This window comes from Mytilus trossulus, unplaced genomic scaffold (genome assembly GCF_036588685.1).
Source record: "Mytilus trossulus isolate FHL-02 unplaced genomic scaffold, PNRI_Mtr1.1.1.hap1 h1tg000050l__unscaffolded, whole genome shotgun sequence".
Taxonomy (NCBI): Eukaryota; Metazoa; Mollusca; class Bivalvia; order Mytilida; family Mytilidae; genus Mytilus; species Mytilus trossulus.
In genome coordinates, this window is record NW_026963292.1 from 3,498,367 (window position 1) to 3,520,762 (window position 22,396).

General features: G+C 32.2%; 1 protein-coding gene across 5 annotated transcripts in view; it reads left to right on the plus strand.

Annotated features, from left to right (window-relative positions):
• LOC134699207 (calcium/calmodulin-dependent protein kinase kinase 1-like) overlaps window positions 1-20,957 on the plus strand; it is a 95,454-nt gene extending 74,497 nt beyond the window's left edge. For all 5 annotated transcript variants that reach the window (XM_063560808.1, XM_063560809.1, XM_063560810.1 and 2 more), the window contains 12 exons: window positions 7,126-7,287; window positions 8,034-8,055; window positions 9,699-9,787; window positions 10,476-10,549; window positions 11,125-11,224; window positions 11,909-11,934; window positions 12,272-12,325; window positions 13,018-13,091; window positions 13,387-13,474; window positions 16,601-16,729; window positions 18,694-18,818; window positions 19,555-20,957. In XM_063560808.1, coding sequence (XP_063416878.1) covers window positions 7,126-7,287; window positions 8,034-8,055; window positions 9,699-9,787; window positions 10,476-10,549; window positions 11,125-11,224; window positions 11,909-11,934; window positions 12,272-12,325; window positions 13,018-13,091; window positions 13,387-13,474; window positions 16,601-16,729; window positions 18,694-18,818; window positions 19,555-19,603 — 992 coding nt within the window. In that variant the 3' untranslated portion in view covers window positions 19,604-20,957. The remainder of the gene's footprint in view (window positions 1-7,125; window positions 7,288-8,033; window positions 8,056-9,698; window positions 9,788-10,475; window positions 10,550-11,124; window positions 11,225-11,908; window positions 11,935-12,271; window positions 12,326-13,017; window positions 13,092-13,386; window positions 13,475-16,600; window positions 16,730-18,693; window positions 18,819-19,554) is intronic.
• The last annotated feature ends 1,439 nt before the right edge of the window (window positions 20,958-22,396 follow it).

Consider the following 22,396-nt stretch of genomic DNA (forward strand, 5'->3'; position numbering starts at 1 on the left):
TGTCTGTCTGTCAATCCAATGATTCTGTCCGTCTGTTTCAGTCTGTCTGTCAATCCAATGATTCTGCCTGTCTGTTCAGTCTGTCTGTCAATCTAATGATTCTGTCTGTCTGTCAATTCAATGATTCTGTCTGTTTGTCAATCCAATGATTCTGTCTGTCTGTCAATCCAATGATTCTGTCTGTCTGTTTCAGTCTGTCTGTCAATCTTATGATTCTGTCTGTCTGTCAATCCAATGATTCTGTCTGTCTGTCAATCTGATGATTCTGTCTGTTTGTCAATCCAATGATTATGTCTGTCTGTCAATCCAATGATTCTGTCTGTCTGTCAATCTACTGATTCTATCTATTCTGTCTGTCTGTCAATTCAATGATTCTGTCTGATTGTCAATCCAATGATTCTGTCTGTTTGTCAATCCAATGATTATGTCTGTATGTCAATCCAATGATTCTGTCTGTCTGTTTCTGTCTGTCTGTCAATCTAATGATTCTGTCTGTCTGTCAATCCAATGATTCTGTCTGTCTGTTTCTGTCTGTCTGTCAATCTAATGATTCTGTCTGTCTGTCAATCCAATGTTTCTGTCTGTCTGTCAATCCAATGATTCTGTCTGTCTGTCAATCCAATGTTCCAGTCTGTCTGTCAATCTAATGATTCTGTCTGTTTGTCAATCCAATGATTCTATCTGTCTGTCAATCTAATGATTCTGTCTGTCTGTTTCTGTCTGTCAATCCAATGATTCTGTCTGTCTGTCAATCTGATGATTCTGTCTGTTTGTCAATCCAATGATTCTGTCTGTTTGTCAATCCAATGATTCTGTCTGTCTGTCAGTCTACTGATTCTATCTGTCTGTTTCTGTCTGTCTGTCAATCTAATGATTCTGTCTGTCTGTCAATTCAATGATTCTGTCTGATTGTCAATCCAATGATTCTGTCTGTTTGTCAATCCAATGATTATGTCTGTCTGTCAATCCAATGATTCTGTCTGTCTGTTTCTGTCTGTCTGTCAATCTAATGATTCTGTCTGTCTGTCAATCCAATGTTTCTGTCTGTCTGTCAATCCAATGATTCTGTCTGTCTGTCAATCCAATGTTCCAGTCTGTCTGTCAATCCAATGATTCTGTCTGTCTGTCAATCCAATGATTCTGTCTGTTTGTCAATCTAATGATTCTGTCTGTCTGTATAATCAATGATTCTGTCTGTCTGTCAATCCAATGATTCTGTCTGTCTGTCAATCTAATGATTCTGTCTGTCTGTCAATCCAATGATTCTGTCTGTCTGTCAACCTAATGATTCTGTCTGTCTGTTTCTGTCTATCTGTCAATCCAATGATTCTGTGTGTCTGTCAATCTAATGATTCTGTCTGTCTGTCAATCCAATGATTCTGTCTGTCTGTCAATCTAATGATTCTGTGTGTCTGTCAAACTAATGATTCTGTCTGTTTGTCAATCCAATGATTCTGTCTGTCTGTCAACCTAATGATTCTGTCTGTCTGTTTCTGTCTATCTGTCAATCCAATGATTCTGTCTGTCTGTCAATCTAATGATTCTGTCTGTCTGTCAATCCAATGATTCTGTCTGACTGTCAATCCAATGATTCTGTCTGTCTGTCAATCCAATGATTTGGTCTGTCTGTCAATCTAATGATTCTGTTTGTCTGTCAATCTAATGATTCTGTCTGTCTGTCAATCTAATGATTCTGTCTGTCTGTCAATCCAATGATTCTGTCTGTCTCTTTCAGTCTGTCTGTCAATCTAATGATTATGTCTGTCTGTCAATCCAATGATTCTGTCTGTCTGTTTCTGTCTGTCTGTCAATCTAATGATTCTGTCTGTCTGTCAATCCAATGTTTCTGTCTGTCTGTCAATCCAATGATTCTGTCTGTCTGTCAATCCAATGTTCCAGTCTGTCTGTCAATCCAATGATTCTGTCTGTCTGTCAATCCAATGATTCTGTCTGTTTGTCAATCTAATGATTCTGTCTGTCTGTATAATCAATGATTCTGTCTGTCTGTCAATCCAATGATTCTGTCTGTCTGTCAATCTAATGATTCTGTCTGTCTGTCAATCCAATGATTCTGTCTGTCTGTCAACCTAATGATTCTGTCTGTCTGTTTCTGTCTATCTGTCAATCCAATGATTCTGTGTGTCTGTCAATCTAATGATTCTGTCTGTCTGTCAATCCAATGATTCTGTCTGTCTGTCAATCTAATGATTCTGTGTGTCTGTCAATCTAATGATTCTGTCTGTTTGTCAATCCAATGATTCTGTCTGTCTGTCAACCTAATGATTCTGTCTGTCTGTTTCTGTCTATCTGTCAATCCAATGATTCTGTCTGTCTGTCAATCTAATGATTCTGTCTGTCTGTCAATCCAATGATTCTGTCTGACTGTCAATCCAATGATTCTGTCTGTCTGTCAATCCAATGATTTGGTCTGTCTGTCAATCTAATGATTCTGTTTGTCTGTCAATCTAATGATTCTGTCTGTCTGTCAATCTAATGATTCTGTCTGTCTGTCAATCTAATGATTCTGTCTGTCTGTCAATCCAATGATTCTGTCTGTCTCTTTCAGTCTGTCTGTCAATCTAATGATTCTGTCTGTCTGTCAATTCAATGATTCTGTTTGTTTGTCAATCCAATGATTCTGTCTGTCTGTCAATCCAATGATTCTGTCCGTCTGTTTCAGTCTGTCTGTCAATCCAATGATTCTGCCTGTCTGTTCAGTCTGTCTGTCAATCTAATGATTCTGTTTGTCTGTCAATCTAATGATTCTGTCTGTCTGTCAATCTAATGATTCTGTCTGTCTGTCAATCCAATGATTCTGTCTGTCTCTTTCAGTCTGTCTGTCAATCTAATGATTATGTCTGTCTGTCAATCCAATGATTCTGTCTGTCTGTTTCTGTCTGTCTGTCAATCTAATGATTCTGTCTGTCTGTCAATCCAATGTTTCTGTCTGTCTGTCAATCCAATGATTCTGTCTGTCTGTCAATCCAATGTTCCAGTCTGTCTGTCAATCCAATGATTCTGTCTGTCTGTCAATCCAATGATTCTGTCTGTTTGTCAATCTAATGATTCTGTCTGTCTGTATAATCAATGATTCTGTCTGTCTGTCAATCCAATGATTCTGTCTGTCTGTCAATCTAATGATTCTGTCTGTCTGTCAATCCAATGATTCTGTCTGTCTGTCAACCTAATGATTCTGTCTGTCTGTTTCTGTCTATCTGTCAATCCAATGATTCTGTGTGTCTGTCAATCTAATGATTCTGTCTGTCTGTCAATCCAATGATTCTGTCTGTTTGTCAATCTAATGATTCTGTGTGTCTGTCAATCTAATGATTCTGTCTGTTTGTCAATCCAATGATTCTGTCTGTCTGTCAACCTAATGATTCTGTCTGTCTGTTTCTGTCTATCTGTCAATCCAATGATTCTGTCTGTCTGTCAATCTAATGATTCTGTCTGTCTGTCAATCCAATGATTCTGTCTGACTGTCAATCCAATGATTCTGTCTGTCTGTCAATCCAATGATTTGGTCTGTCTGTCAATCTAATGATTCTGTTTGTCTGTCAATCTAATGATTCTGTCTGTCTGTCAATCTAATGATTCTGTCTGTCTGTCAATCTAATGATTCTGTCTGTCTGTCAATCCAATGATTCTGTCTGTCTCTTTCAGTCTGTCTGTCAATCTAATGATTCTGTCTGTCTGTCAATTCAATGATTCTGTTTGTTTGTCAATCCAATGATTCTGTCTGTCTGTCAATCCAATGATTCTGTCCGTCTGTTTCAGTCTGTCTGTCAATCCAATGATTCTGCCTGTCTGTTCAGTCTGTCTGTCAATCTAATGATTCTGTCTGTCTGTCAATTCAATGATTCTGTCTGTTTGTCAATCCAATGATTCTGTCTGTCTGTCAATCCAATGATTCTGTCTGTCTGTTTCAGTCTGTCTGTCAATCTTATGATTCTGTCTGTCTGTCAATCCAATGATTCTGTCTGTCTGTCAATCTGATGATTCTGTCTGTTTGTCAATCCAATGATTATGTCTGTCTGTCAATCCAATGATTCTGTCTGTCTGTCAATCTACTGATTCTATCTATTCTGTCTGTCTGTCAATTCAATGATTCTGTCTGATTGTCAATCCAATGATTCTGTCTGTTTGTCAATCCAATGATTATGTCTGTATGTCAATCCAATGATTCTGTCTGTCTGTTTCTGTCTGTCTGTCAATCTAATGATTCTGTCTGTCTGTCAATCCAATGATTCTGTCTGTCTGTTTCTGTCTGTCTGTCAATCTAATGATTCTGTCTGTCTGTCAATCCAATGTTTCTGTCTGTCTGTCAATCCAATGATTCTGTCTGTCTGTCAATCCAATGTTCCAGTCTGTCTGTCAATCTAATGATTCTGTCTGTTTGTCAATCCAATGATTCTATCTGTCTGTCAATCTAATGATTCTGTCTGTCTGTTTCTGTCTGTCAATCCAATGATTCTGTCTGTCTGTCAATCTGATGATTCTGTCTGTTTGTCAATCCAATGATTCTGTCTGTTTGTCAATCCAATGATTCTGTCTGTCTGTCAGTCTACTGATTCTATCTGTCTGTTTCTGTCTGTCTGTCAATCTAATGATTCTGTCTGTCTGTCAATTCAATGATTCTGTCTGATTGTCAATCCAATGATTCTGTCTGTTTGTCAATCCAATGATTATGTCTGTCTGTCAATCCAATGATTCTGTCTGTCTGTTTCTGTCTGTCTGTCAATCTAATGATTCTGTCTGTCTGTCAATCCAATGTTTCTGTCTGTCTGTCAATCCAATGATTCTGTCTGTCTGTCAATCCAATGTTCCAGTCTGTCTGTCAATCCAATGATTCTGTCTGTCTGTCAATCCAATGATTCTGTCTGTTTGTCAATCTAATGATTCTGTCTGTCTGTATAATCAATGATTCTGTCTGTCTGTCAATCCAATGATTCTGTCTGTCTGTCAATCTAATGATTCTGTCTGTCTGTCAATCCAATGATTCTGTCTGTCTGTCAACCTAATGATTCTGTCTGTCTGTTTCTGTCTATCTGTCAATCCAATGATTCTGTGTGTCTGTCAATCTAATGATTCTGTCTGTCTGTCAATCCAATGATTCTGTCTGTCTGTCAATCTAATGATTCTGTGTGTCTGTCAAACTAATGATTCTGTCTGTCTGTCAACCTAATGATTCTGTCTGTCTGTTTCTGTCTATCTGTCAATCCAATGATTCTGTCTGTCTGTCAATCTAATGATTCTGTCTGTCTGTCAATCCAATGATTCTGTCTGACTGTCAATCCAATGATTCTGTCTGTCTGTCAATCCAATGATTTGGTCTGTCTGTCAATCTAATGATTCTGTTTGTCTGTCAATCTAATGATTCTGTCTGTCTGTCAATCTAATGATTCTGTCTGTCTGTCAATCCAATGATTCTGTCTGTCTCTTTCAGTCTGTCTGTCAATCTAATGATTATGTCTGTCTGTCAATCCAATGATTCTGTCTGTCTGTTTCTGTCTGTCTGTCAATCTAATGATTCTGTCTGTCTGTCAATCCAATGTTTCTGTCTGTCTGTCAATCCAATGATTCTGTCTGTCTGTCAATCCAATGTTCCAGTCTGTCTGTCAATCCAATGATTCTGTCTGTCTGTCAATCCAATGATTCTGTCTGTTTGTCAATCTAATGATTCTGTCTGTCTGTATAATCAATGATTCTGTCTGTCTGTCAATCCAATGATTCTGTCTGTCTGTCAATCTAATGATTCTGTCTGTCTGTCAATCCAATGATTCTGTCTGTCTGTCAACCTAATGATTCTGTCTGTCTGTTTCTGTCTATCTGTCAATCCAATGATTCTGTGTGTCTGTCAATCTAATGATTCTGTCTGTCTGTCAATCCAATGATTCTGTCTGTCTGTCAATCTAATGATTCTGTGTGTCTGTCAATCTAATGATTCTGTCTGTTTGTCAATCCAATGATTCTGTCTGTCTGTCAACCTAATGATTCTGTCTGTCTGTTTCTGTCTATCTGTCAATCCAATGATTCTGTCTGTCTGTCAATCTAATGATTCTGTCTGTCTGTCAATCCAATGATTCTGTCTGACTGTCAATCCAATGATTCTGTCTGTCTGTCAATCCAATGATTTGGTCTGTCTGTCAATCTAATGATTCTGTTTGTCTGTCAATCTAATGATTCTGTCTGTCTGTCAATCTAATGATTCTGTCTGTCTGTCAATCTAATGATTCTGTCTGTCTGTCAATCCAATGATTCTGTCTGTCTCTTTCAGTCTGTCTGTCAATCTAATGATTCTGTCTGTCTGTCAATTCAATGATTCTGTTTGTTTGTCAATCCAATGATTCTGTCTGTCTGTCAATCCAATGATTCTGTCCGTCTGTTTCAGTCTGTCTGTCAATCCAATGATTCTGCCTGTCTGTTCAGTCTGTCTGTCAATCTAATGATTCTGTCTGTCTGTCAATTCAATGATTCTGTCTGTTTGTCAATCCAATGATTCTGTCTGTCTGTCAATCCAATGATTCTTTCTGTCTGTTTCAGTCTGTCTGTCAATCTTATGATTCTGTCTGTCTGTCAATCCAATGATTCTGTCTGTCTGTCAATCCAATGATTCTGTGTCTGATTCTGTCTGTCTGTCAATCCAATGATTATGTCTGTCTGTTTCAGTCTGTCTGTCAAACTAATGATTCTGTCTGTCTGTCAATCCAATGATTCTGTCTGTCTGATTCTGTCTTCCTGTCAATCCAATGATTCTGTCTGTCTGTTTCAGTCTGTCTGTCAAACTAATGATTCTGTCTGTCTGTCAATCCAATGAATATGTCTGTCTGTTTCAGTCTGTCTGTCAATCCAATGATTCTGTCTGTCTGTTAATCCAATGATTCTGTCTGTCTGTCAATCCAATGATTCTGTCTGTCTGTCAATCAATCATATTTATTAGCACAGCTTTCACTATGCCACTGCTTGGATTTGAAGATTATTTCATTCTTTAAAGTACAAGTGCTTGCCATGTTGTTTCAGTATTATATTCATGTGAAATTCTTAAAATTATGTATGTGTACTGTAGAAACATAGTTTAAAAAATATTTAAGAATTCTATTTGAATGCATTCTATGTGCATTTTAGGACGCCCCCCTCCATCACGAGATGGAAAACCTGTAAATAAACCTGTGACACCTCTAGAGAAAGTATATCGTGAGATCGCTATTCTGAAGAAGTTAGATCACCCCAATGTTGTCAGATTGGTAGAAGTTTTAGATGATCCAGATAAAGATAACTTATATATGGGTAAGTTAAATTGTGGTCTGTATCAATATTTTATACATTTTATCTAATATATATTGATAAGTGGCAATTTTATGAACTTGAAAAAATAAATGCTTTTATTCTTTATCACTTCAAATGCTTCGATTTATAAAAAAGGGTCTTCTCCCCTTTTGCAAGTGTACTAATACAGGCAGATTGTCTTATTCCTCATTTGCTATTAGCATTTGTCATATCATAGTGACGAAGGGCCAAACCTTCCTGCAAGTTAATAGATATAAGAAGATGTGGTATGAGTGTCAATGAGACTACTCTCCATCCATGTCACAATTTGTAAAAGTAAACCATTATAGGTCAAAGTACTGCATGGATGTACTGACACATAGGAATGGCATCTTGTGTCTCAGGTTTTGGTACATGTGACACTTTGTTATAAATTTGCAACTCCTTGAGGATTGCCTGATTGAAATCCAACAAACTTTAGTCATTGCAGGACATGAAAATTGACATATCACTCTATTGGATTTAGTGAATTTGGATACAAAAACATGGACATACAATATTTTATTAAAATTTTAACTCAAGTTTATTTCTGTTGATCTAGGATTGCGTTCTTTTTACAATGTGAACAAAAACATTAAAAGATGAAATATTATTTCACATTAGAAAGCCAAATTATATATTATAGATATGGGTTATCTTCCTTTGTTTGTGATTGTACATTTAAACCTATATGTTTAAATTAAACGGCATTTGTTTTGTTTTTTCAGCCTTTGAATTAGTAGAAAAAGGGTAAGTTGTATTTAAACTGGCTGCTGATAAATTCTAGGAAGTTATAAATTAATAAAAAAATGTTAACATGAAATACAAACATAAATGCAAAAGAAAAAAAATAGCAAGTCCTGTTTCCAATGTAGTTTCAGATTGAGAATTGAGAGCAAAATGATTGAAATTATAATTGTGAAAGAAAAGACATTTTTTTCCACTAAATCATAAAGTTTAAATAAACAGTTAAACTCAAATGATTTTGTGAAAAAAGTTTCATTTGTTTTGCAATAATAGCAAAAAGAAAAGATATAGGGAATCCGACCATGACACACAATCAATATGTGCACAGCAACAACAACAGATACACAACAAAAGTAAAGGAACAGTGCCTTTATTGCTGTTCTTCGTCTCAAAAATCAGTGAGGACTTTAAAAAAGAGTTGAAAAACTGTCATATCACTGCAATGTTGGATTATGAAATAAAAATTGGGAAAAATAACAACCTTCAAGTATAATACCTGCCAACTGTCACTATTTGAGGGGGATTTCCCCCATGGATGCTCCCAAATGGAAAAAGTTTACAATACAGTATTGCATAATGTGGAGATATAGCTCAGTCAGCAAAATCTCTAAAGAGTTGTATTTCATGATTAACACTGTGAAACATAATGCAGTACTGTACCATTGATATTTGTAAAGTCATTAATATTCCTCTGCTTTAATATCAATTGAAAAACATTTTATGATCTTTTGCAAAACAATGTTTCATCTGCACGTTGTTATTACACTGTTTTTATGGAAAACGCTACATCAGCATAAATCTTGATGACATAACCAAACAAAGTGACATTTTTATTAAGGTTATGATTTTGTATTTTATCTGTGAAAATTAATCGATTCATATACAGTTTCTGCAGTAAATATGGTGTAGCTAAAACCAATATGAAAATAAGGAGGTGCGGTATGATTGCCAATGAGACAACTATCCACCGAAGTACAAATGTAGTGAATGTAGCAGTTATTGGGAACTGTACAACCTTCAACAATGAGAAAATCCCATATCCTATAGTCAGCTATTATATAAAAGACCCTGACATGAAACAATTGAGAAAGAATGTCCTAATTTATAACAAAATAATTTACCAAAAAACAAAATACTGTCTTATATTATAGCGTCTATAAAGGAGTTTTCAACACAGATATGTTCAATTGAAAAGTAGGTTTCACATTATGAAAATTAAGGAGATTCCGTATGATGAGAATGCCAATGAGAAAAATATCTACCTGAGTTTAACATGTTTAAATGAAGTTGGTATAAATTGTTATCAAAGGTACCAGAATTATAATTTAGTACGCCAGACGCACGTTTCGTCTACATAAGACTCATCAGTGACGCTCATATCAAAATAATAATAAACCAAACAAATACAAAGCTGTAGAGCATTGAGGATCCAAAATTCCAAAAAGTTGTGCCAAATACGGCTAAGGTAATCTATGCCTGGGATAAGAAAATCCTTATTTTTTCGAAAAAATTCAAAGTTTTGTAAAGTTCAAAATTCAAAGTTAAGTAACTCAATCTGCATGCATATTATTTATAGAACTTAAATATGATATTAATGAACATTTCTTTTTGAATTATGGGTAATATAATTTATTATGTATTTGTAGAGAGGTTATGGAGGTGCCTACAGAGAAGCCTTTATCAGAAGACCAAGCTTGGTCGTACTTCAGGGATGTCATTTTAGGAATAGAATATTGTAAGTTAGACTGCATGCCTTAATTAGATAAAATTGTAGTAAAAAAGAACAATAAAGATGAATCTATTGATAGGAAAGTATTGTTAAATCTGTTAAGGATGTGTTTAAAACTCAATCTTAGACTGAATGACAAAAATTCTGAAATGTACATGTTTGTGCCTCCTGTAAACCATCTTTTTTTCCGCATACTTGTCATTTAGCAATTTTTCTTTTTCATGATGATGATTTAATTTCACAATTTTCAAATTTTCTTTAAAGTAATTAATGTAGGAATAATTTTGATTTATACACATCAAAAGGGATTAATACTCACATTATTTTGCTTCTAGTAAAATTCACAAAAAATAAATCGCTCGCGAAAAATTAGTTAGTTCACAGTATTTGAAAGAGTGTCAAATAAGGTCTTCTGGGAAGGAGATGTAACATAGAAAAAATGTTAAAATTAATGTTTGGAATGACTTAAATTAGTGTTGACTTTCTTTATTTTCAAAATTAATCATGAACAGGTGTAAGGGTTAAGTATATAGAAATATTAAATATAAACATGTAGTTTATTGAATAAAAGTAGGTCTGGTTACATAGGTAAAAAGAAATAGCCGCAGTAGTACGTGAGCATTCCTATTCGAAAAATTAAATGAAGAGGCTTATCTTTTGTTTTTATATTAACCTATGTTTCAATTTCTTTCAGTGCATCATCAAAAAATCATTCATCGAGATATTAAGCCTTCAAATCTGTTGTTAGGTGATGATGGTCATCTTAAGGTATGTATAGTGTAAAATGACAGGTAGAAATTTAAAATTCTTTTGCTGATTCACGATGAAAATTATGCTTTAAGTGTCTTGAATTTGCTGTGTATGAGTTGTATGCTGTTTCAACAAAGAAAATAAACAAACTGAGATTGGCTCACACTAGTACACTAACACAATGTTATGCAAAATTAGCTGTGTTTTAAAAATTCATTGAAAGATGGTGATAATGATTAAACATACATGTTGAAACATTAGAAAAAGACAAAATAATTTATTAAGAACAGTAAACTAAGGTTACAAAGAAAACTATAAAATATCTTTCACTGAACTTTTTTTCTGGTATGTTAGTCTGGTACTATACATACATAACCTAGAAAGATGAGAGTGGATAGTTTATGTAGTCTATTTAATTGACTATCCATTCTTAAAAAATAGGTATGTGTGTTTATAATCCAATCATTGAAACTAGAGACAGTTAATGCATCTAATAAAGAAAATTAAGAAATTTGATGACATCATCATGTACATGAGTTACCGGGGTAATATTAAAGCTCCCAAAAAAATATATAATTTTTATCTTCTTTCAGATAGCAGATTTTGGTGTTAGTAATGAATTTACAGGAACAGATATATCACTCAGTAACACTGCAGGTACCCCAGCCTTTATGGCCCCAGAAACTTTAAGAGGTACTTTTTTAATCTGCATATCAATCTTTCTAAAATTTTATTGATGTATAACACGAAATCAGTGTTTCAGTAAGTGTAAAAGCAGATAAGTAAACTTCAATTGTACATCAACCCACAAAAAACAGGCAAGAAAAAAAGTCAACAGTTAAAATCATCATAGATAGCAGACCTAAAATTGTGTACACCAAACTTGTTCCTGGCTAACAAAATTGTGTACACCAAACTTGTTCCTGGCTAACAAAAGGCCCATCAGTAAAACCTGAACCAAAAAGTGATTTCTTTATTTTAAAAACTATGACACTACAAAACTTGACTTTTCTGTGTTAAAGATAAAAGATACTTTTTGGGGGTAATAAAAAGGGAAAGAGATATACACTAACTTCTTTAAATAAAGATAATTTAAAAAAAAATGAGTTTATTGAATTGTTAAGTTGTGATAAAAAAAAAGTCTGGTAAGAAGTTGGAATTCTAATAGCAGCACATAAATATATATGCTGTAAAAAAAAAAGTGTACACACTCTGAAAAATGGCCCGTATAAAAAGAGGATATTTCTTACTGTACATACCAAAAGAAGAAACTATTGATTGCTTTTAACATTTGAGAACAAGGTACAGGTTAAACTTATAGTAAAACACAACTGATTCCTTTGTTGTAAAAAATATTTCTTTTTTTTTTATTTTCAGAAGAGAAAGAAAATTTTAGTGGAAAGGTATGTGATTTATTTTATACACTTCTGACCTTTATCAGTTGCATTTCGATTTTAATATGTAAATAATGGTGTAGGGAGAATAACATGGTCTCTTAATCTATTGTTATCTTTGAATAAATGGCTCTTTTATGATATTTTTAAAGATTCATAAGTCTCTTCCAATAACAAACAATTAATAATGAAATGATTCTCATTTTCCAAAATTAACAGATATATACTTAAAGCTAAAAACTCATCTAACAAAAGATATGCACCAAACCAATTTAGCAGAACTCAGTTTCTGATAGTTAGTTTGTTATAACAACAATTAAAATATTTTTTTTATAATATATTTCAGGCACTAGACATATGGGCCTTGGGTATCACATTGTACTGTTTTGTGTTTGGACAGGTAAGTTTTAATACACCAAAACCAAAGCATATCAAAATATATTATGTTTATTTGTAGTATAATTTGAATTGGAAAAAAAAAATCTATTTGAGTAATGTTGTCAGAATAGAGGAGTGTCTAAAACTACAAGTTGCCTTGAAGCATTTTTAAATAAAAAAAGAGCTAATGGCTGAACACAATATTCATGACTTCATATTTGGTCAGCAGCATAAATATGAGTCTGCCTGACAACTACTTCCTGTTATCTGCTACTTTGTATTCTGGTTGTTTAAATATAATAATAAATTATTTGTAAGGGGAGATAATTTATGGTATTTCATGAAATAACGACATGAAAATAAGGAGTTGTGGTGTGATTGCAAATGGGACAACTATCACCTGAAGTTCAAATGAAGTGGAAGTTTGCAATTATAGGCAAGCATAAAGCCTTCATCAATGAGAAAAACCCAAACTGTATAATTGGCTATAAAAGGTCCTGACATGAAAAATAGTTTAAACCAATACAATTTATGAAAAAATAAATATAACAGACTAGAAAAGAAAAAAAACTACTGAATAACAGGCTCCTGACTAAGGATATGCACATAAAGAATTTTAAAATATATATTTATGGATTCATATATTATCTGGTATACACCTAATTTATTTTTCTTTTGATTAGAATTTAAATATTAATATTGTTTGATTTTCAGGTTCCATTTAAAGATGAATTCCCTTTAGCGCTTCACAACAAAATATTAAAGGACCCAGTAAAGTTCCCTACCAAGTAAGTAAGATATGTATATATTAATAATATTCGCTAATAATTTCCCTTTAAATATTTACATAAATGTTTTATTTAGGAAAATAGAAATATGTGTTTTTGTCTCAGCAAAATGCAATTTTAGTAACTTTTTCTAGTTCAAAATGCAATATCGATAATGGAAAATCATTAATATTTTTCAACTATCTAAATACTTTCAAAACAACTTTTACCAAGCTAAAAATCCATTTACAGTTGCATCATTACTTATGCATGTTAAGCATGTTATACTTATATAATATTTGTATAATTTTTCTAGTATAAAGATAACAGATTCCCTAACAGATTTGATACAGAAGATGTTAAATAAGAATCCAGACAATAGAATCACCTTGCCTCAGATAAAGGTTGGTATACAAAATTCATATATATTTTTATCGTTACGACCCTCCATACCCGTGGTATCCACTTCAGGGACTCTATTGTACTACAGATGTACCAGGCGATGATTCACTTTCATTTACAAAACTAAAATACATTTTACCAATTATGCTCCAAGAAGAGTTATATTAGACCCTGTTTACACTAGCAAAAAAAGATCGATCCTTATTGAGAGCGATAAAAAGATAGATCTTTGGTCTTTTGTAAATGGGAAAGATCTATCTTCAATCAGACTTAAAAAGTCTACCTCGAGAGGTGGTTTTAAAAAGATCGATCTTATTTGAATTGATCTTTCTTTTAGTGTAAATGCTTATATATCATTCACCTGAAAAAAGATGGATCGCGATAGATCTTTTTTCAGGTGATAATATATATTTAGATATGAAAATGAATCTGCACATGTTTGGCGGCAAAAACACATGTGTTTCAAAATGATGGACGGAATAATAATAGTAAACATAGATTCCGCTGTTTTTGGAATATCTTCTAAATGGATAACTTTAATTTCTTTGCTGCAAATCCTCATCTTCAAACCGTTTGTTTTTTAGAAGGGGTTTACACACATATCTGTTTTTTAGAAGGGGTTTACACACATATCTGTTTTTTAGAAGGGGTTTACACACATATCTTGTGATGTATGAACCAAAATAATAATTAATAAATCTATACGTAATCCCAATGAGCAATATATTTTCTACATCATTTTGCAGTGTGTGTGAAATGCAGAATATCCTTTAATATTCTATTTTTAGGACTATTTGATTTCGAAATATACGATAAAAGGGTCAGACCAGTTGTTTTTATGATGAAGGGTAAACCACTGGATTAAATAAGATCAATCTCCATCAATCTTGCTTGTGCAATGTAAACGGAAACTGATCTTTTTAAGATCGATTCAAATTCATAGAAGTGTAAACGGGGTCTTATTTTAAGAAGATATCCTGAGAATACAATGCCATTTCTGTTTACGTTTATTTATATATTATTGTCGAGCCTTCGACTTTAGTCGAAAAAGCGAGACTAAGCGATCCTTCATTCCGTCGTCGGCGGCGTCGTCGGCGGCGTCAACAAATATTCACTCTGTGGTTAAAGTTTTTAAAATTTTAATAACTTTCTTAAACTATACTGGATTTCTACCAAACTTGGACAGAAGCTTGTTTATGATCATAAGATAGTATCCAGAAGTAAATTTTGTAAAAATAAAATTCCATTTTTTCCGTATTTTACTATAAATGGACTTAGTTTTTTCTGCGGGGAAACAAAACATTCACTCTGTGGTTTTAAGTTTTTAGAATTTTAATAACTTTCTCCAACTATCCTGGGTTTGTACCAAACTTGGACAGAAGCTTGTTTATGATCATAAGATAATATCCAGAAGTAAATTTTGTAAAAATAAAATTCCATTTTTTCTGTATTTTACTTATAAATGGACTTAGTTTTTTCTGCGGGGAAACATTACATTCACTCTGTGGTTAAAGTTTTTAGAATTTTAATAACTTTCTTAAACTATCCTGGGTTTGTACCAAACTTGGACAGAAGCTTGTTTGTGATCATAAGATAGTTTCCAGAAGTAAATTTTGTAAATAAATAAATCCATTTTTTCCATATTTTACTTTTAAATGGACTTAGTTTTTCTGCGGGGAACCATTACATTCACTCTGTGGTTAAAGTTTTTAAAATTTTAATAACTTTCTTAAACTATCCTGGGTTTGTACCAAACTTGGACAGAAGCTTATTTATGATCATAAGATTGTATCCAGAAGTAAAGTTTGTAAAAAGATTATTCTGTTTTTTCTGTAATTTACTTTTAAATGGACTTAGATTTTCTTACAATCATAAAATAGTAACAAGAGGAATATTTTTATTGATTTTTTTCCTCATTGTTGTTGAGCTTGCGATTTACAGCAAAAATAGGCGAGACACTGGGTTCCACGGAACCCTTACAAATTTTTATATATATTATCTTTACTGGTAACCATATCTCTTTTTAAATCTTAAAAGTTTGATTTTATTGAACAGCTTTTCTTGTTTAATTGAGATTTGTCAATATGTAACCATGTTGTTTTGGTCGTATTTGAAAATAACCACCTCAGGATCAGTGGATTGGTTTTAATATAGAAATGACCCTGCAAATCAGTACAAAGAAAGATAACTTTATTCATTCTAGGTGACAATACCTAATTAAATTACTCAAATATTCCCTACTGGACAATTATGGTTTTCCATGTTTTTGACTTACAAATCTATTTTAAGGTTTTAATGTTATCTATGAGAAAAAAATATATAAATTACACATTTTAACATATTGTTTTCTACCAAATATTCTTCTGATAATCATTGACAGGTCATTCCATTCAAATAAGTAACCGCATTATATTAGTACACATAAAGCAACTTGTACAGTAACAAAATGATTAATTTGACTGTGCCAATTTTGTTTAACTGATTTAAACAATATTTAATATACTTCTATATGTTTAAATCTATTTTATACACCTTTTACTCTGAATTCATTCATTCTGACCATTCATGCAAAATCATCCATTCAATCCATTCATAACAGTATTTTAGTTTGAATGTGAAATATTAAATTGAGAAAACTGACCTGATAATAGAATCAAAGATGTCCACATATATAAATATATCAAAACAACAGCACACAACTATATAATTTAAAGTATGAGTAAATTCTGATCTAACAATAGAATTTCCCTCCAAATTGACCATATGACCAATTGTAACAAAGATGAGAAAAATTCACTATACAAACTAGTAAAACCCAGAGAGTAAACAAATTACCAATATATCAAAACTCACCGAGCCATGAAAAGATCATACAATGAACATAAACAGTGGAGCATGACTAGAAACTACTCACTAAGTACTTAAAATTAATGATATTACACCCAACAAATATAAAGTAATTAATAATATTACACCCATCAAATATAAAGTATCACAATATCAAAGCATAGTTCAAAACTAAAAATATCCAAATTAACACACTACCCCAAAGAAGTAGCTTATTTGCAAGAATATTTCTTTAAGTATTTGCAGAAAAAAATTCTTAAGTGTTTTTTTATTGATTTTAGTTAAATCCATGGGTAACTAAAGGAGGAACTTGTTCCCTGCCAACAGAGGAGGAGAACTGTACACTGGTTACCATTACTGAAGAAGATATAGATAATGTTGTTAAACATGTGCCAAAACTAGATACACTTGTAAGTAAACCAATCAAGTGGTTGTATTAAATGACTAATAGATTGTTTTAATATGTGTCAAATGCCATTTTCAGCTCACTTTGGTCTGCAGCATTAGTTAACCAAAGGCAATCCTAATAAATAAAAGATTGAATTGTAATGCACCATTCTCAAAATAAATGATGAGAAAGTATATTACAGGTATATGATACAGTTTTGATCCCATATTGAAATTTTGCTAGTAGGCAATTTCTTACATACTTTTATCATATATGTAATAAAAATATACTTTAGTGTGCTACTTTTTTGAGGAAACTGAGGTCGAAATTTCAGATATTTTCTCAAATTTAAGATTTGTGGATGTATTTCATACAAAAATAAAATTTTACATTAGTAATGTCATTACCTCCCCTGTAACTGTATCGTATGCCCTTGAGTACCAATATGCATAAGAATCAGGCAGTAACATACAAAAACCTCATGAAATTTCCATTGATGTAAATTCAAAATTTACAAGGGTGCAAGAATATCCTGTTTTAGTATTTAATGATAGGATTTGGTAAAAATGCACTAGAATTACTAATTAAGGGGAGTTAACTTTGAAATTTCCTGTCATGCATTCTAACCAAAAGTTATCTATAGATATCTCGAATTACCAGCCCAGCAGAAACAAAAGACCTTTCATTTCTCATTATGAATTTAAAATAGGATGATTATGTCAGCATACTTTTTTCAATAGATATAGGAAGATGTGGTGTGAGTGCCAATGAGACAACTCTCCATCCAAATAACAATTTAAAAATTAAACCATTATAGGTTAAAGTACGGCCTTCAACATGGAGCCTTGGCTCACACCGAACAACAAGCTATAAAGGGCCCCAAAATTACTAGTGTAAAACCATTCAAACGGGAAAACCAACGGTCTAATCTATATAAACAAAACGAGAAACGAGAAACACGTATATATTACATAAACAAACGACAACTACTGTACATCAGATTCCTGACTTAGGTGCAAACATTTGCAGCGGGATTAAACGTTTTAATGGGCCCAAACCTTCTCCCTTTTTCTGAAACAATAGCATAACATCACAACATATAAAAACATACGATAAAATATCAATTGGCAGACTTAACTCAATAAACCATATTTTTAAATTTGTCTAAATTGCGTCAGTCTTACAAAGACAACTCGATGTTTAACAACATTGCTAATTTTCTGGTTTGATTGTGGTGTCATTTTATTCTGTCTAGTAGAAGTATACTTCCATTTTCTTTATTCAATATAAATATTCAACTTCAGATTGTGTCTGATTATAACTTTTATGTAACACTTAAAAAGAACTCAGAAGAGAAAAAGATACTTTTCTAGAAAATTGTTTTATTAAGGTATATGTAATCTTCAATATCTCTGTGAACCTGTACTCTATGTGAAAACACATTTTCAATATAATATAAGATCCAGAATTACAATATATGTGTAGTAAGCTGGTTTAAATTTGCTTGTTCAAAATATCAGCTTGAATGTAAGCAAATTTTATTTGTAACTTTTCTGGCTTTCTATTGAAATTGAGTTTCCATATGAGGTACATGTACTTGTTTAGTCCTACTTGCCCAGTAGTCAGTGCTCACTTTTGCATTGAAATGAAAAATTGTTGATGTAAATTTACTTTTTTTGAAAAAAAGAGGAATTTTAGCTATAATATAGGGTTATTGCATGAATATTGGGGAATATTGTTCAGAGTAGAATTTTATATTGCATGAGCTTGCAATATGCATGCAATAACCCTTTTATTATATAGCAATATAATATTTGAAAGTAAAAATTGGTGTAAACTAAGATTTTTTCGTTGATGACGTCATGAATTTTGAAGATTTATTGCACTAGTGCAATATTATAATTTATTGCACGCTAACTTATGGTTACGTTCTGTGGGAAATATTATATTGCTATACAATAATATAAGTTATCTTTTACTTTGCAGATCTTAGTGAAGAGTATTTTGAGACAGAAATCCTTTAAGAATCCATTCCACAAAGACAATGGAGAACATAAGAAGACATCCAGGTCACATTCTGCACCAGATGCATTTGCTCAAGTTGTTAAAAGGTACCAGAGTAAATTAGGAATTGAAGGCACATTGAAAATTTGACTGATCTCCTTATTATCATTTGACCGAAATTCCAAGATTTATTCTAACACTGAAAAAACTCATTGTTTAGTGAGGATTCTAAAATAGGTTTTCATTAATTATTATAAGTTAGTAGAATAAATTATAGTTAAGTAGCACTTTTTTTATATTTTATAAAGCATACAAGGATTTTATATAAATCTAATACAGTCTCACAAGATTAATGCCAACACTGAAAATGGCTCATTGTTTTATTGTGGTACCAATTTTTGAGGATTCTAAAAAAGATTTATTTTCAACTCAATATTGTGTGTACTGCTTATATGAATAAGGTTTACCTTTAGACAAATTTCCCCTCAAGAATTTCTGTTGTGCATAATGCAGAAATAATTATGATTATATAACAGTTGTGCATTTTGAGACACCAAACTTTCTCCCTAACTTTAGAAAAACAATAGATTTATACAATTTTTGCCTCTTTTATTGATAAAAGTATTGCATGTCTTAAATGCAATCTAATTGAGTTCCATCTCTTTTATATTTTACTTAAGTCATGTCCTGTCCAAGAAACAGTAGGAAAGTTAAAGTTAATGTAATAATTTTATTTGAAACACATAGTGAGTATATTTTGTTTAATGATCAAGCTATTTTATATATCAAAAATAATCATAATGCATATCTTCAGATTTTATAATCATGTTTTTTTTATTGCAGAAAAATGTCAGAATCCAAGATGGAGTCTAGTGTTGAAGAGGTGTCCTGACAGAATTACTTCCCTTTAATCTACTGAATGTCTTGTCCTGATTGGACACCAGGTTGATGGTTGTGATATTTGTCTTACAAACAACTATTGTTTTATATTTAAAACTTTTATCTAGATTTTATATATCTACCAATATTTTAATGTTGAACAATTATAGCTTTATTGTATTCAGTACCTTGAGGGTGTGTTATATTTTATATGATAATATGTGGGGTGTACTTAATGTATGCAAATTAAAATTCTTCATTTTGCAATTTCATATTGTTGATGCACAACTTTTCATATTAAAATGTTTTTTATACTTATTACACACTTGTACATAATTTCTAATGGGTAAATTTTAATCAAATTTCAACATTTTATATAACTAGATTGTAGAGAAAGTTATAGTTAAGTAGCACTTTTTTATATTTTATACAGCATACAAGGATTATATATGTAAATTTAATACAGTCTCACAATTTAGAATTAGCTTTTTAATATTTGTATGTTATTAATTTCTGATTTTATTGCAACTTTTATCTGGCTCTACCAGTACATAGTGCTAGTTAAAATTTATTTTCCTTTTTTAATTGCATCTGTTCTTATTACTGTTATAATAACACATAGCTGTTGATGCGATAGAGCAGATTGTTACCCAGAGAAAATTTGTCAACCAAGGCTAAGCCAAGGATAACAAAATTTATGAGGGATAACAATATGTTCTATCAACATACTGTAAATTCAAAAACTATTGTGTGCATTTATTATTGTGATTTTGTCATTTTAGACTTAAAAGCGATTTTATTTATTACTATTTTGAGATATATTTTGTTGAATGCATATTAAATATTTCAAAATGGGAGTTTAAATTATTGTGTTTACAATTCTGTCACATTTTTCACAATAATAAAAACCTTGCAATAATTTCTGAATTTACAGTAATTTATTATACTGAATGTGCTGTTATTCCCCTCTATTGAATTGCAAGCTCAAGTGATAAATAAGAATGTATTGTAAAAGACAACCATCAGTAGTTAATAAATCTTACAATTGACCGTTTCAGAATCAAATGCATCCTGGGAAATATTTTCAAAAGCGTACACCAAAACGTTTTGATTGGTTTAAAACGTTACAAATAATGGAAATTCAACCAATGACATGACGTTATTTTCACTTTGGTGTACGAAAAATGAAATTACCCATGTTGCTTTAGATTCTGAAAAGGCCAATTGACCAAGTGTCTCTGTGAAGGACATTAGAGTATGGTATTTGCCATGGGATAGAGTAGATTACCTCCCTTATATTAATCAATCAAAAACTGACATTTTAACATGAATTATAATAACTAGGTATTTTTGTTCAGCATTAAATTTTTGTTTAAAAACACAAAACATGACACACAAACAAAGAATATCTTAAAGATGACACATGAATTGAGATTGTCTAAAACATTACTCATGGACAGAAAAACATCTAAAACATGACACATTAACTGATACCATCTTGATTTTTATACGACCGCAAATTTTGAAAAAATTTTCGTCGTATATTGCTATCACGTTGGCGTCGTCGTCGTCGTCGTCGTCGTCGTCGTCGTCGTCGTCGTCGTCGTCCGAATACTTTTAGTTTTCGCACTCTAACTTTAGTAAAAGTGAATATAAATCTATAAAATTTTATCACAAGGTTTATGACCACAAAAGGAAGGTTGGTATTGATTTTGGGAGTTTTGGTCCCAACATTTTAGGAATTAGGGGCCAAAAAGGGCCCAAATAAGCATTTTCTTGGTTTTCGCACTATAACTTTAGTTTAAGTTAATAGAAATCTATGAAATTTTGACACAAGGTTTATGACCACAAAAGAAAGGTTGGGATTGATTTTGGGAGTTTTGGTTTCAACAGTGTAGGAATTAGGGGCCAAAAAAGGGCCCAAATAAGCATTATTCTTGGTTTTTGCACAATAACTTTAGTTTAAGTAAATAGAAAATAATGAAATTTAAACACAATGTTTATGACCACAAAAGAAAGGTTGGTATTGATTTTGGGAGTTTAGGTCCCAACAGTTTAGGAATTAGGGGCCAAAAAGGGACCCAAATAAACATTTTCTTGGTTTTCGCACCATAACTTTAGTATAAGTAAATAGAAATCTATGAAATTTAAACACAAGGTTTATGACCATAAAAGGAAGGTTGGTAATGATTTTGGGAGTTTTGGTCCCAACAGTTTAGGAATAAGGGGCCCAAAAGGTCCAAAATTAAACTTTCTTTGATTTCATCAAAATTGAATAATTGGGGTTCATTGATATGCCGAATCTAACTGTGTATGTAGATTTTTAACTTTTGGTCCCGTTTTCAAATTGGTCTACATTAAGGTCCAAAGGGTCCAAAATTAAACTTCGTTTGATTTTGACAAAAAATTAATCGGTTGGGTTCTTTGATATGCTGAATCTAAAAATGTACTTAGATTCTTGATTATCGGCCCAGTTTTCAAGTTGGTCCAAATCGGGGTCCAAAATTAAACTTTGTTTGATTTCATCAAAAATTGAATAAATGGGGTTCTTTGATATGCCAAATCTAACTGTGTATGTAGATTCCTCATTTTTGGTCTTGTTTTCAAATTGGTCTACATTAAAGTCCAAAGGGTCCAAAATTAAACTTAGTTTGATTTTAACAAAAATTGAAATCTTGGGGTTCTTTGAAATGCTGAATCCAAACATGTACTTAGATTTTTGATTATTGGCCCAGTTTTCAAGTTGGTCCAAATCAGGATCTAAAATTATTATATTAAGTATTGTGCAATAGCAAGTCTTTTCAAT